The 15,951-nt window shown below is 42.2% G+C and overlaps 1 protein-coding gene across 6 annotated transcripts in view; it reads right to left on the minus strand.

Annotated features, from left to right (window-relative positions):
- MBNL3 (muscleblind like splicing regulator 3) overlaps nucleotides 1-15,951 on the minus strand; it is a 108,743-nt gene that overhangs the window by 26,865 nt on the left and 65,927 nt on the right. For 5 of the 6 annotated variants that reach the window (XM_032330750.1, XM_032330749.1, XM_032330747.1 and 2 more), the window contains exon 3: nucleotides 4,923-5,087. In XM_032330750.1, the coding sequence (XP_032186641.1) occupies nucleotides 4,923-5,087 (165 nt within the window). Of the gene's footprint in view, nucleotides 1-4,922; nucleotides 5,088-13,077; nucleotides 13,172-15,951 lie in introns of those variants that run through there. The other variant, XM_032330751.1, reaches the window with a different exon arrangement.

Below are 15,951 nucleotides of genomic sequence, written 5' to 3' on the forward strand. Positions count from 1 at the left end.
CACCTTTGAACAAACAAGGTTTCACATTGTGTATTAACAGAGCTGGGGCAAGGCCACGAACTTACTGCTGGTGGGACTTACTCTGCTTGACTATAAAAGGAGCTTCAAGCTGTGTGACATACACAGCCTAGGGAGAGGACCGGAATAATGACTCCACTTTGCACCAGTAATTGCAATCAGGAGTGAATCTAGGATCTGTAGGGCCTCAAGTTTAGGCGGCTGGGTGCGTGAGGGGAGCCTTAAGAACAAAGAGTACACAAATGTATTTTGCAAACTTTACAAACACATTGTAAATACACCGGTGGGGCTCCTCCCAGGGCCTCGGATGGAGACCATGCAAATGATGGGCCCTGAGCCTTCACTAACCTCCAGGTAAGCCTACCCGTGGGAACAATTTGCTGAACAAATAAATGATGTTAGGCTTCAGTTGCAGTATCTGAAAGTGAAATCTTGGCTAACCTTTTAGCAAACATGGTAAAATCCACAGGAATTTGGGGCTAGATGCACTCCGCACACTCCTGTGGTGTGTGATGTAGTCAACCTCGGTCTGTGTGGAACGTCACGTGATAACGACGGTCATAATTATATTAGGAGCACATTCACCTAATAATTACATAATGCCTGTCATCACCAACTTGAACGTTCTGCAAAAATCTCTTTACAAAACATGGAGATGTAAGCACATCGAGATGAAAGAACAAAATGTCGCCATTTATCCTTTAGAGAGTAGATAAGCTGAAAATTCCTCTTGAGAACCTTCATTAAAGGGCACTGGAATTTCTGTAGTGATCATGAGACTGGTCATCTGGAATGTGGACATGGTTTCCTTTTCCACTAAGTCTACAAAATGGCTTGCCCACCTTTTGTCATGATAACTTTTATTTATTTTTTTAGAAGATTTTATTTATTTTGAGAGAGTGTGCGGGCATGTGTGAAGGGGAGGGGCAGGCAGAGGGAGAGGGAGAAGCAGGCTCGATCCCAGGACTGTGAGATCATGACCTGAGCCAAAGGCAGATGCTTAACCAGCTGAGCCACCCAGGCGCCCCTTATCATAACCTTTAATAAAAGAGCCATGACAATAGGGAGATGGCAGATGCTTCAGCCAATGAAGTTAGTTTTGTGTATGAACCATATGTGAGCTCTATGTACTAGAAAACCTGTAACTCTGATGGGAATCAGCAAAATGTAGAAGGTACCACGGTTAAGGAGGGATGCTATTCTTTGTCTTTAATGACTGAAACACTGAAGTACTTAACATTTTCTAAAATGAAAAAGTAAATAAATTATTTTGCAACTCAGCTTCTATTTGCTTAACGCTGTTGCAGTCCAAAGTCCTGTGGAATGATACAAAACTTTATATTCTGAGGTGCTACCTCAACCTTCATTCCTTGCTCTATTAATGTCAGATAAACATATGAGCTTGTTTATGGGAAATGTATCTGGTACAGAGAATTATAGAAATGATGTAAAACGGTGGGGAGGGTTCAGACATACACTAGATGATACTATTTGCAAGGAAGGACAGGTCTGGAGTGGAACCAGTTTTTTGATAGGCTCTGTGGTTTGAAACACTCTAACTTGGCCGCAGGACTGCAAGTCACGAAAAACAGCAGACCAGGGGACTTGGCACACCCCAAAGGCTGAACCCATGACCTCTATTATAAATCATCAGGTGAATACACTTGACTGGGTCGGTCAAGTTCACCTGCGTGTAAAGAACTGTTTCCACGTGCATTACCGCATTCAAAGAGAGAAACCAAAGGGGTTTACTAGACATGGATAGATCTAGACTATGCAAAACGTCTAAATCAGAAGTGTTTCTAATCGGCTGACAACACCATATGCACTTCACATATGCAAACATTACATCCATCCGTGAGAACCCTTCCTCCCGTAATGAAAATTTCCGGTTGTGAAACTGAAATTTAAAAGCATCAGTTTGCCTGAGAGCAATCCAGTGTGTCTGATTTCCTTAAAATTCTTCAACAGGGCTCCTGTTTGCCTCCTAATTATGCCAGGGGGAGTTCTTATACATGACTTTTTTTTTTCTGTGAACATGAGAAACTATCTCTTAATGGCATCGAAAAACACTGGGGAGTCACGCTCCTTGTCTCACTCGCTAAAGTTCCTTAATAAAGCTAACAAAAGCTTTCAGGGGTAGAATTTTATACCAGCAAATGTCAATTCAGACCTGTTAAATACAGTGAACAAACTTGCCTGCTACAGCAAGCATTCCCCGAAATTGACTAGGTGTGGCTTTTATTCATTGTTCAGTCACATTGAACATCCCATTTAGGTTGACATTCCCTTTATCTGGGGCTCATAATAAGCAAACCATACTCAATTTTCCGAAAGCAGATGTGCTCTCTTGGTATCCTAGAAACAGATCAAAGTATGCTTTGTGGAAAGACGTGAAGTTCAAGCCAGTGATACCAAATGGGTCTTAATATGCAACCATCTAAATATCAGGACTGGAAATTTAAACAAAGCCTTGACTATTCTAGGGAGAAGAATCAGATTATCAGGGTGGTGGGGGCTTAAAAGGGATAGAGAGTTGTTTGGGGAGCGAAGGTACCAGAAAAGTCAAGTAAAATCATATGTTACTTCTACAGTAATATCAAGATCCATAATAAAGAACATTTCTTTCAAATCAGACTGGTAAATGTCACTTAAAATTGCTCACACTAGTGCAATTACAACACGCCTACAAAGCTTTCTAGACCACAAAATAGGATCATATCAATCATCTTGGGGTTAGTTTTTTGTATACATAATAACGGCAGAAATTAATCTTTTATCAGTTTATCACATCACAACAGCTATTGTTAAATAATCTACAAGGTAGAAAAGCAATTTCCAATTGTTCCCTGGGGTCTTCTAAGTAATGTCTTGTATCTTACGACATGCTATAAAATAAATTGTACTCCTGTGAGTCATATCAGTCATATTCTGCAGTCTGAAATCGGAAATTACCCTCATGGAAGAAAAAAAGGGAAATGTATTCTATTATAGAAAGCATGGAGAATTCAATTAGAAAGCACAAGAGGCTAGAGAACTCAACGGATCTCTTATTGGACTCTAAAAAAAGCCACTCCCTCATCTCCAGGGTGAGCCAGCATGATCAATAATGCATGAATGGTTGAGATGGGGAATGGAAACACTCTCCTGGAGGCTGAATAGAAGATGACTAGTCTGCCTTCTGCTTTTACCCCTACTTTATCCCAGGCCTCGCTCTCTGATTCCCTGAAACCGGGTATTTGATTGATGCCCCGGTGCTATCTCTTGACTAAGGAAAAAAAAAAAAAAAACCATGCTGGGCTCAGGTGTGTAATACAGTCTGGCCTCTATTCTTCGCTCCTTCTGAAATTGGGACATCCACGAGAGGCCACGAGTGGTAATGGCGGTGGGTGAAAAGCTCCCTTGCTTTATTCCCTTACTGCTCACGCCTTTCTGGACTCACCACAAACATTCATTTCTCTGTGGTTTTGTTCATACTATTCCCAGAATCTAGAACACCTTCTTTTCCCTACCCCTTTAGAAACACGGAGGAGCGAAAACAGCTCACTGTGTGAAAGCTAACAAAAGGGTTGGAAGAAGGAGTTTAACTGTATGAAGCATTATGAAAGGTCAAAGAAGAGCTCAGAGCTCACTGATGACCTTCTGGGAACTAATTTATCAATGTAATTAATCAGCACTGAGTTCTAAGGCAAATGTTTTTGGCAAACTTCTAGTATGGGGAATGAAATCTATTCATTTTACTTAATGCTGTCTGGCCCTTCTGGAAAAACAGGATCATGGTGCAAAATTTCAGCGACTCATCAATGCCCCGACTACCTATAAAGATGTACCAGTGAAGGGGTTGCCCTGTCCACACGGATTTCCTCGAATTCTGAGAATCGATTTTATAATGAAATAGGCTTTGCTGAGACCACATTTTCATTGTATTCATCTAAATACGACAGAGCAGAAAAGCTACATGGTCTTTAGCTTTCAGTGAGTTTACTACATAGTCACTGACCAAATGGGTAACAGATGAAGACAACATACTCCTTTCCAATTAGTATCTCAATAATGGAAGGTCTAAGACTAAACTGCAACTTTATATTGTAAGGTATCAGGACAAAATGAATTTTCAATAGGACAAAATTACTTTGTCAAGGATCCATTTCAACTCATTGATCTATAAAAATACCAGATGCTGGGCTAGAATGGCGACATCATCTTTTTAATTCCTGCAGAGGGAAACTCTGTGGCTGCGCTAAGCTAAACCACCATCAAATACCTGGCCAGGATTCCTCAAGAATGTCAGGATCATGGGAAACAGGGAAAGACCGAGAATCGGTCGCAGACCAGAAGAGAGAGGGGACACAGGAGTCAAATAAATGTCCGTGGTACCCTGGATTCGACATGGGAACAGCAAGACGACCCTAAAAAAACAGCTAATGAAGTCTGAATAAAATCTGGAGTTTAATTAATAGCAATGCGTAAAATGTCGGTTTCTTCACCTTGACAAATATGCCACAAGAAATTAACAGAGGTAGAAGCTGGGCGAGGGGTAATATGGGAACTCTGTACTGTCTTTGCCAACTTTTCCTTCAACCTATAATTATTTCAAAATAAGAAGCCATTAAGAAGTAACAAAACCGCCATGAAAGAGCAAGGAAATTTCTTTGGCTTAATACGTGAGAATTCAACGGTTTACCTGTAATAACAATCAGACCTCCTCCTCATCTTAAAATGCCCCTGCTCCTTTATTGCTATTCTTCTAGAAACTGAATTCACGGTAAATGCAACCCAGGTGTTAAACCCAATACACCCAAAAGCCCAGCAAGGCGATTTCGGCATAGATCTATATTCTTAAAAAAAAAAAAAAAAAAAAAAAGACACATACGCAGTTTCTCAAAGACATAGCCGTGACTTACAAGTGATGACATGTGAGCATTCTGGAGCATAAACTGCATTTGCTGGGCGAACATGGCCGCGGCGGTCTTTTGTTGGATCAGATTGTTGCGTCCATTAATTTCCAGCTGAGTTTTTAAGTGTGGAGGAGGGTGAAGGTACTTGCAGTTCTCTCTGGCACAGCGACCCTGAAAATGAAGAATTAGATGAATGCGCACTGGTATTTCTCAAAATCCGGCAACAAAGTAACAAAGTTTATGCAGTCCCAAGCATGTGTGGATTCCTGTAATAAGCACTTTGCACGCACGAATGAACAGTCTTCGTACCAACCCCCTGGGATCGATAACCTTTTAAGCTCCACCTTCCAGGTGAGGAAACTGACACTTAGAGAAACTGGCGCAGCTAGAAAGTGACAAAACTCGAACTAAAACCTGGTTGGTCTGATTCCAGAACCCATTCTCTTAGCCACTCTGCTCTGCCCTACTTTAATATGCATCAAATTATATTTAAAACATAAAATATTAGGAGGCACTTGGGTAGCACAGTCAGTTTAGGGCCAAACTTTCGGTTTCCGCTCAGGTCGTGATCTCAGGGTTGTGGGGTCGAGCCCCAGGGCGGGCTCCTCGCTCTGCAGGGAGTCTGCATGAAACTCTTTTTCTCTCTCTCTCTCTCTCTGCACCCCCCACGGCCACTCTCTCTCTCTCTCTCTCTCTCTCAATAAATAAATCTTTTAAACATAAAATATTAGGAATACTATGATACTCTCATAACGTTACAGATTAAATAAAAATTTCCTGACATGTAAAATCATGTGTGTTAAATAAGATTTAGGATTTGGATCTGCATACAGAAACCATCAAGAAAATTAAGGGAAAATGTTAGATAACTATATACACATAAATATACCTGATAAATTTTAGATCCATTTTTCTGGGCAGTTTTAAAGTTCTTTTTCCTGAATCCATACAACATGAGAAACATCTTGAAATCCCCTGGCATTCTGTTCATCAGAGCATACCTCTTTATACCTGACAGTCATGTTGTTCCTTAGGTTCCAGAGGCAATGGCCCTAGATCACTTGGATAATTGAGACCAAAGTGTATTTTGGAGTCTCAGCTCTTTCAATGTTTTTTTTTTTTAATTGATTCTTTACGAACTTCCAGACAGGCTAGTATGTCAGTCCTGGGCAACCAAATATGCCTTTGGTGTTGCTTAAATGCTGACATGGCTGCTAATTATGGTGTCTACTATGTGGTACCAAAGGACATCAATGGATAGAGATCTATCACAATGTCAAATGTGACCTGTTGCGTTCGTTTAACTGGCCAGCACTCTCCAAAGAGGCTACAGAACCTCTCATTCACATGACCAGGTCTCCCATAATCTTTTCCAGATAAGCGCAACTTCAAGCAATTCTTCTCTCCACCAATGCTAAAATTCTTTACACTGGAGAGAGGGGTGCAGAAAAAGAGCAGCTTTTTTGGGGAGGTACCCAGGAGTGTAATATAAGCTCCCAGGCCACCTGAATCCACAGGAGAAACGGGTTAGTTCATCAAGCGTTTCTGACACATGATAGGAACCTCCCTTACTTCAGATGGCTAAACCTTTCCACAATCACGCCTCTACACTGAGTTATCTTGTCATTAAAGCATTCCTATAATTTCACTGCGAATCAAGGTGTGGCCTTCAAAACTTTCTAGAGCTACATTGAACACAAACCCGGATGCGTGCATGATAAGAAGCTGAATATAACTTAGAACAGAGCTTGAGAAATAAAAGGAGCCATGATTTTTTGTCAGTTTCGTCCTTTCATTTCTCCCGATGACAAATTTCATTTTAACCAAGTCAAATAATTTAGAAAATCAAATCATATCTTACTTTCCACGTACCTTTACATTCCTCTGCATATCCTGGTAAAGGAAGCATTTATTGGTAGGAAGAGTTGAGAATGTTATTAACCCAATCGTTCTGATTTTGTAAAAGTAGCTTAAGAACGGCTACATCATTTCAGCACATACCAGGACTGGCAGGAAATCCTTCTATGGGCTCAAAAACACAACAGTGGAGGGTTCCCCCCCGCCCCACTAATGTGCCTCCTATGAGAAAACATAAGCTTCATTTTACGCCTACCGCAACCTGCACCGAAGCGAAATCGCAAGGATTTTAGTCCCTAGATTTTCCACCCTCCACCCAGTGTGACCGAGGTTCTCTGGCTCAGAGTTAACAACCCTGCAGGGAGCGCTGATGCTTGCTGGCCAAGCATGCCAGTTTATACTTGGGGGTTCCTCTTCTTCCTCCCACGCCCTACCATTAAGATTTCCCCAAGCTTCAGTCCTAATCCTCTGCTCTTCTCTCTAATCTCCCTTCCCTGGAGAAACAAAGTTCTTGTAAAGTTTCACCTATCACCGCACCGGCTCACATCGTAAATCTCTGTCTCTACTTCTGCTCCCTCTTTGGAATTTCGGGGCTTTCCGTCACTAACTGCAGCTGCATTTGGAGGTCCTGCCCCCCAACCTCACCAGGTCTCAATAACTTACTCCCGACCTTCCTTCTCTGTGAATGATCTTTCCTCTTCCTGTGGCAAACACAACCATAGATGCTTGCACAGAACGCAGTCTGTAACCCCTTCCGAAGAAGCTTTGTAATGAGGGCTGTCTCTTAAAGTCAGGAGTTCCAAACAATGGATCAGTTTAAACAATGAAAAGAAAAGAAATACACTAGGATTTTTTTTTACCATTGTTACGATTTCAAGTTTTAACATCATTTACATTGAGTGCTATCAGTGAGGAAGAGAGGGAGAGAATGCCGCGTATTTGGCGCATCTTCTGCCAATCTACAGATAAAGGATTACTTCCTGCCTTTGTACTTTTATATTACTGTCCTTTACATATAATAACTTTTCTTAAGCTTTGTCTCAGAAAACTAATGACATTCGTACAAAGCAAAAACAGTACACAGAAAAAGAAAAGAGAATTACACTTTAATAATTACATCAAGTTGAGCTGTAAAACGGAAAGTATGGAATAGGAGGCCCCAGAAGATTTAAACACAACTTATTTGTCTTAGTTATGAGATTTTTACTTGATTTATAAAGCATTCTCTTTTGAATGACAGAATCCATAATTTAATTCTATAACAATGCAAATGCATAGCAATACTACCTTACCAGAGACTGCTGCTTATGCTAAAGAAAGCTTATAAAAGACAAAAAAAATCTGCATTTTCTATCCAAACAATAGATGACCAGACCAAATAATGTAATATCAGTGTTATCTGGGGAACACAATATTTCCCAAGAAAACCAAGCCTCTTACGTTTTTTCAAGATGACTTTGGAACTCAGGCTAACATACTGATAGGCACAACACTCCATGCTAACAAATCTCTTCTGCACAGTCCTCATTCTTCAAGAGGCCCAAACTTAATTATAGGCCAAAATACTTAAACTATGAGTTTGGAGTCGTAGGGGAATAAACTTGGTTTCTGACATTTACTAACATCTGCTTTTGGTCCTTCTTTGGTAAACAGGTAGGGATGGGTTGGGGTGGAGGCAGGGGAGGGACTGCCCAGCACAGTATCTAATCACCCATTGTTCTTGGCCTTTGGAAAACTAAAGACTAGAAAGTTTCCAGCGTTTTCTTTCGACCAGCTAAGCACTTTGAATGGGTCACAAGATATCTTACCACACTGGGTCTATAACAGCCCAGAAACTATCTTGGTCTGAAAAAAAAAAAATACCCCTCAGGTTTCCCAAGCCACGTCAAAGGTGTCCCAAGTCCTCCTTCTAGAACCACAGGTTCAGAGTTGCCATGTGCCCAGTGGACCATGTCAAAAAGACTCTACAAGTCTTTACCTTTGACAGTTGCCAACCACCAGCAGAGCTGGCTCTACCCAGAAAACAGCAGCTAAGGTTAGTCAAGACAAAGAACTCTCTATGGGGTGCCTGGGTTAGGGTGGGAGGGGGTGTGGGGGCTGGGAGGGTGAGGGCACCGTCGGTTAGGCTTCCCCTGCCGACTCTTGGTTTTAGCTTTGGTCGTAGTCTCTGGCTCCTGGGCTCATGGGGTTGAGCCTCATATGGGGCTCCAAGCTCAGCAGGGAGTCTGCTTGGATTCTCTCTCTCTGTCTCTCTTCCCTCCCCTGCCCCATGCGCTCTCTCTCACTCTCTCTAAAAGAAATAAATAAATAAATCTTAAGGGAAAAAAAAAGATAAAGATAAAGATAAAGATAAAGAACTCTCTCTCTGCTTCCCCGGAGAATTAAAGAAGAATGACAGAGATTAGCATGCCAGTTCATGTATGCTCGCCTGAATGTCACTTCCTTTCCATTTCCTTTGGCCTTAAAAACAAACCATTCTCATCTGGCCTTTCACTATGTTCCTGAGTTAAGAAAATAGCAAAGTGATTCAATAGGAAAGTGGTTCTTAGCCAGAATAAGAGCCACACTACACCCATGAACCTTCCACTTCCCCCTTCCCCATCTACTTGCTTTGAAATTGCACCCAAAAAGCAGCAGGGGGAGAAAATGGTCAATGAAACTTCTGAAATACATCTGCATCAAAAAGTTGATGACAGACAAAGGAAAAAGTTGCCGAGCATTTGTAAAACCTCCACAATTCAATCTCTTTCCTTTTTCCTACCTTCAGGCTTTTGACAAATGAGTACAAAGCCTTTGACGGAGAGAGAAAAGTAGCATTGTAGAGATTCAAATCCCACCTAAGTCTTGGGAGTTATGAGGGTGAGTCTGTCAGATCCAAGATTTCCCATGCACTTGGTGGTAGAAAAAGCCTGTGAAATGTACTTTTTAACGTTCCTAAGAGAAAGCTCTACCATCCATCAGAATAAGAAAAGGACCCTAGGAAGCTGAAAATTACCTTTTGTCAGTCACAGTATCTTAACAGGAACAGCTGTTTGCAGAATGACTGGCTTCTTCAAATACATGTGGAATTACAGGGAGGGGGGGTTGTGGGGGGAACCCCTCCCCTCAGATACAATGATTACTGGGTTACCTTTTCAAAGACACCTCACAGCTCTGCTAGGCGACCAAGAATGAAAGTGAAATGCTAAATACAGGCAAAGAACAGATGATTTGTTCTATGAAACAAATTATGTTATTTCCTTTTAATCATCGTGTGTTAAATGAAAAATCCTGTAGATCACAGCAGCCCACTGACACACACTTACATGCGTAGACACAGCTGCTCAGAGGAAGTAACAGTGATTCAAGAATTACAAATCACACGTCTGAGGTTGCCTGGTTCTTACCACCATCAAGACCTATTTAAAGGCTAGAACGATCTAAAGGAGCTAAAAGTGAGGGGACATCAACATAAACGTATTAGCCAGATCTCAGCATACTAATGGCTAATTTCCCACTTTCTTCCTCTTAGGGTTCTGTCTTTCTAAAAAATGGATAAAATCTGCATCAATTTCTCCTCCAACATTATAGCATCTATGAACATTGACAAATATGCATAAAGAGCATCCTTAAATCTTACATATAACTTGTAATTTAAATTTGCGATGCAGACAAGAAAGCTTTTTTTTAAAAGTCTTTAATAAACCATTTCCTGAAAATATTGAAGGCAAGATTAATGAGGCTGAACACAGACCCCCATGGAGAAGGCCAGCCAAGCACCCCCCCCTCCCCTGCAGTCAGCTCAGCATCTCATTTCCTTACACTACTGAACTCTGCTTTCTTGAGGTCCCATTTACGCACACACTGGGCAATGACTTTGGCACAAACCAGACACCAAGTCTGAATTCAGATAAGAAGCTGGGAAGAGGGCAGAAGAACTTTCTTGCCTATCTGCCTCAAGAAAGCTTCCAAATGGTGACCTCCAAAAAGATGAAGGGAGTAGGGCTCCGCGATGACAACTTGTTCTGAAACAGTCCAACGAGATGGCCTGATTACCAGCTTGTAACATTTAGGGCTGAACCGGACTTTAAGGAACATCCCGTGTGCCTTTATCTTCCTGAGAAAGCAAAGAGCAAAGAAATGAGAGGACTCGTCCTACTTCAGACGCAGCTCAGTTAGGGGCAGAAGCCAAGTTCCCAGGCTCGAACTCCCCAACATGGATTTTCAGTTCAAATGACTCTTCCCCTGTAAAGATCTGCCTAGACTCCTCTCCCCGCGCTGCCTCTCATTTATCTCCCCCTCTTCTGAGCCTCCCCTTGCATCTTGCAGTTTTATCCCAGCACTTATCACTGTGCACATCGATAAATTGTTTGCATGCCTATCTCCCCACTAGACTTTGAGCTTATCCAAAGGCAGGACTCTATCTTCCTCATCTTTGAACCTCCAGGGATGTTTCTGTGTCTGGAGAAGAGCGGTCACTCCATAAGTTTGCTGAGTGAATGAATAAAGTTTGTGAGAATGATTTTATAGGGAGCAACACTAAGTCTGCCTTAGAAGCCTACTTGCTGGGGCGCCTGGGTGGCTCAGTGGGTGAAGCATCTGCCTTCGGCTCAGGTCATGACCCCAGCGTCCCAGGATCGGGAGAGTTTGCTTCTCCCTCTCCTTCTGTCCCTCCCCCAGCTTGTGCTCTGTCTCTCAAATAATCTTTTTTTTTTTTTTTCAAGAAGCCTACTTGCTTCTCTTGCTGTTTCCTTCCATTAAGTTCTTTCTTTTTCCTCCAACAAGAGAACATAGCCAACTTATAAATAAGGCTGTTCTGATAGTCTGTCCCAAATGACTGGTTATTCTATTCAGGTCTAGAACACGGTGAATTCATACTTTTCTTTTCTTTTTTTTTTTTTTTTTTGCTGTGAATATATATTCTGGGTTGTATGTGATCACGATGGCTGAAAACTCCTGGTAGTTCAGTATAACGAAGCCAGAAACGTCAGGAATCCACGAGGCACAAAGCCACAAACCCTGGTCTAATTCCAGGGGTCTACAGCCACAAGAAGCCCCCACGCCACAGGGCCCCACAGAGCCGAATAAAGGAACCTGCAGCAGATCCATGGGCAATCGGTACCTGAGTCGCCCAAGGCGAACACTGCATTCCCAAGCCAGCTTCCAGCACGCTACTTTCACCCCCACCTCCCCACCACCCCCACTCTACCCCAACCCCACATTCTGTGCACAGGCTGCAAGTCAAAATCCCTGAAACTACCTACTTAGAGGTAGAATATGTGGCTTTAAGGCAGTCACATCGGGTGGGACTTTCTTGCGGATCTCTATGGCACGCACTGGCTTCTTATAAGAAACCTGTCCCCGCTATACTTCAACACCCGCCCCGCCGCCACAGCTCACCCCCCCCCCCCATTCAACTGTATTCACATTAAACACTTGTTTTCAAATAATCACGAGCTTAAATTTTTCCGTGAAATTTTCTGAAGAGCAAATAACACTAAAAGTCAGAGGCTGGTCACAGAAAAACCTTGCCTGCCTCACCCGTGGCTCAGATCTGCTTCCTGCCCCCACCTCTAAGTCCCCACTGCCCGCACCCCGCACCCTGTCTGCCTGCCCCAGTCTCATCGAATACCTTCAATCGTGCTGGAAAAATATTAACTGAGTTATCTGTTCAATAGTAAGCTGCTCAAGAACGCACCCCCTGTGTTTACAAAGCAGCTGATCAGAATCAAATGAAAACCAAAGACAAGGCAAGCATGTCCGTACCAAGTCACCAAAAGCATTCATGGAGGCTGTTTTTAAAGCAGCCTGATGGCTGCCAGCATAAAATGTCATTAAAATACAGAAAACAGGAAAGAGAACATAACGGCATTCAATGTGTGACTCCAACAAATAAAATCCCCACAAAATCACGCGACATAGGCTCGTCAGGAAACAACATAAGAGAGATGGCCCGCTCTCAGCCCACAGTCAAATGTTGGGTTCTTAGGGTTCCTTCACCTTCCTTTGTTAAGACACCCCACCTAGGGACCTACTGTAGTGATACAGACCCAGGACAAAGAGGGCACCAGCTGCTTGCTGCCTTTCTTCCTGGCTAGGGCTTCTGCCCTAGCGGAACCCCATCCAGGGTTGCCAGATCTATCAAGTGGGAATACAGAACCCCCAACTGAACAGGAATTGCACACAGGCGATGAACAATGTTTTAGGATAAGTACGCGCCCCACTTTCTGTATCATCTGGCAACCCTCTCCCTATCCATTCTTCTACCATGCTGAGTTGAGCTAAATTGAGTCAAATCCTCCAAAACCCATTTTACTCCCTTTACCTTAAGGACAAAAGGATTTCTCTCCATGGAATCCACCCAGGTTCTACTAGGCCTTCGACTGCCCCAAGCAAAGCAGAAGACGCTCCCAGACCTAGCTTACCTGACCAGCTGCAAGGAATTTAAGGAAGTTGGCTGTTGGAGAAAGCAATTTTTTAATCCATGGCTCCTCCCACCAAAAGCTTCCCACAGCTCCCTACCCGTCAGCCACTCTACTTTTCCCACCCACAGTGGCGCAATCATCTATTCAAATGACTTTGTGCTTGCCCGGGGCTCCTCCTTGAGGTGGGGACAAAGAGGGCCATGGTCAGTGACCACCACTCCTAACTCCTGACTCTGAATTTATACACATTTTTGGAACATAGTAATTACTACAGGAAGATGAGGCTTTTGTGTTTTGAAGGTTTTATTTGGGGGTAGGAGGGGTGAGGACGGGGGAGGGGGTAAGCTTTTTTTTTTTTTTTCTTCAGCCTCGTCTGTGGAATCCTCACATTCAAGCAAAAGTCATCCATTAAAGCCGAGGAAAATGATAGCCCCACATGGCAGAAAATGCATATCACAAAAGTGGTAATTGTGAACATTTAGGAATCCATTACTAGACATGGTCCTGAATTTTCTTTTTAAGTTAGTAGGCACGCAGCCTCCCCTCTTGCCTGTTTTTGCATTCAGTTGTTGCAACATCACCTATCATGTGGTCTCTGGAAAACTCCACTCTCGAGAGAATGACCATGAAAACAGCAAATGAGATCTTAATACGATCATGAAAACGGGTTCGATCTCTCAGACCCCAGAAACAGATTTAGTGATGCTCTAGAGTCCTTGGACCACACTTTGAGTACTGCCGTCCCTTGAAGTACCCAACGCTCCCTGGTGTAAGGAGCGTTCTCTTGTCTGTAAACTGTCTTGAGGGCAGAAGACGTGTTCTAGGCATGTTCTAGTCCCAGCGCAGAACTTAGTGCTTGGCCCAGAACAAAGCTTGGCAAGTGATTGCTCGTCCGACTGATTTTCGACCCCCAAATTTCAGTACCTCATAAACTTCATTTAAGTTTTTCCATATTTTTCCTGTAACTTTGTTTACACGCTGTTGTGAAACAAAAATGCTTTTAATTGCACGGTGCACTCCAAAACATTCATATCTTATGAGTGCAACAGAAGTAAGAATGTAATAGATGACTTCTGCATTTTTAAATGGAGAGATTAAAAGGATAAAAGCAAATCCGTCTTAAATGTTCAAAGAAAAGATGCAGATGCCTTTGTTGGAATTATCAAAGATTCAGAACAGGCCAGTTCAGAAGGAATGAAATCACACTACACTGGGGAAGTTTACATGTCTGTAGAGAACAAAGAATGGGAACACAAAAGTAAAGCTGGAAAAGCATTTGCCAGAGTGTGTACCACAGACCAGTGCTCCCAAGAGAGGAGCCTCAAAAGCCCAGTTTCCTGGAGGAATTCTTGTTAAGAATGGCATACTACATTCCTCTTTAGAGCCTGACAGAGTGTATCAAAGGATCTCTGTCCTATACACCCCACAGTCAGGAAATCTGCTATCCCAACACAGCTGAATTGCAGAACCTCCCTCTTTTCGTCATGAAACACCTTTTACAAACAGTTTTTCTTTAGAATGTTCTTAAGAGGCTGAACGAATGCTCCCTCCTACTAAAGCTAAACCATGGCATCTGATGGGTCAAGTTAGTTTTTCCTTCATACTTTTCAGTTCTATTTCTCTTCTCCTAACTAGAAAAATACAGTGAAGTCCCAAGAACCGGGTGGTCCGTTGAAATGACATTGAACATTTTTGTCTATACCAGATGTGCCAACAGCTAACAAGATGGAGATTTTTCCCTACGATCGCTACGAAGAAAGATCCGGAGCTCATCTCCCCTGCTTTTTTCCTTTCTTTGAATGCTTCAGCCAGAGAATGTCCGGAGTAACAACTTTGGGACTTCTCTAATGGGCTTTCCCTACACTGTGACTCCTGCCCCATGAAACCATGCGCTTTAGGTGTTCCGTGACTTAAAACGTAAGGGTCTCAAGTGAGTTTAAACGGCACTAAAACTTGGGAAGTAAGGAGGTGGTTGGCAATCCCTCGATTCCTAAGGGTCTTAGTTTTGCACTTGACTTAAACCGTGGGGTCTCCACTTGGCAAAATTAAGTTTCCTGTCTCTGAGTAAAAAGAAGGTTTCAAAGAAATCAAGTTTCAAACAGCTCGCAAACATGGACCAAGAGTATAAGGAGATAAGAGTATAAGAGTATAAGTATTTTCAAACAGCACTGATTATTGTTCAGATTTAAACAATTTATCTTTGCAGAGCTCAGTATGCCGCTGAGAATACATTAAATCATTACATTTAATTAATTTTTTAATTTTTAATTAATTAATTAATTTAATTAAATCATTACATCATTCCAGCCAGGAATCCTTCCTTCCACCCAGAGGTTACGCAAAGGGCAGGTATCGTTATTGATTTACCTTTTGCATTTTGAAATTAGAAGCAAAAAGATGACAATCAGTCCCTCTTTTGCTAAAACCTAAGGCCTTTTTCAGATAAAGAAATTTAAAAGCATGATGTCAGAATGGCTGTTTGCAGGGTCTTACTAACTTCACAAAAGTGAAATCCCCTTTCAAATCCCAAATGGAGGCCAAATGTGTCTACCTGAAATAAGCATTTTCCTCACACACCTACCCAACCACCAGACTAATACCAAATATGCTATTTCCAAATAGGAAGTCTCCATGGTGTCTACTGTAAATGTAAACTTCGTCAAATATTTTGAAAATATTTTAAAAATATTTTGAATATTTCAAATATTTTGAGGCAGGGACGAAGTTTACATTTTGTTAACGGTAATATATTTTTATCAACAAGAGTCTTAATG

This window comes from Mustela erminea, chromosome X, assembly GCF_009829155.1.
Source record: "Mustela erminea isolate mMusErm1 chromosome X, mMusErm1.Pri, whole genome shotgun sequence".
Taxonomy (NCBI): domain Eukaryota; kingdom Metazoa; phylum Chordata; class Mammalia; order Carnivora; family Mustelidae; genus Mustela; species Mustela erminea.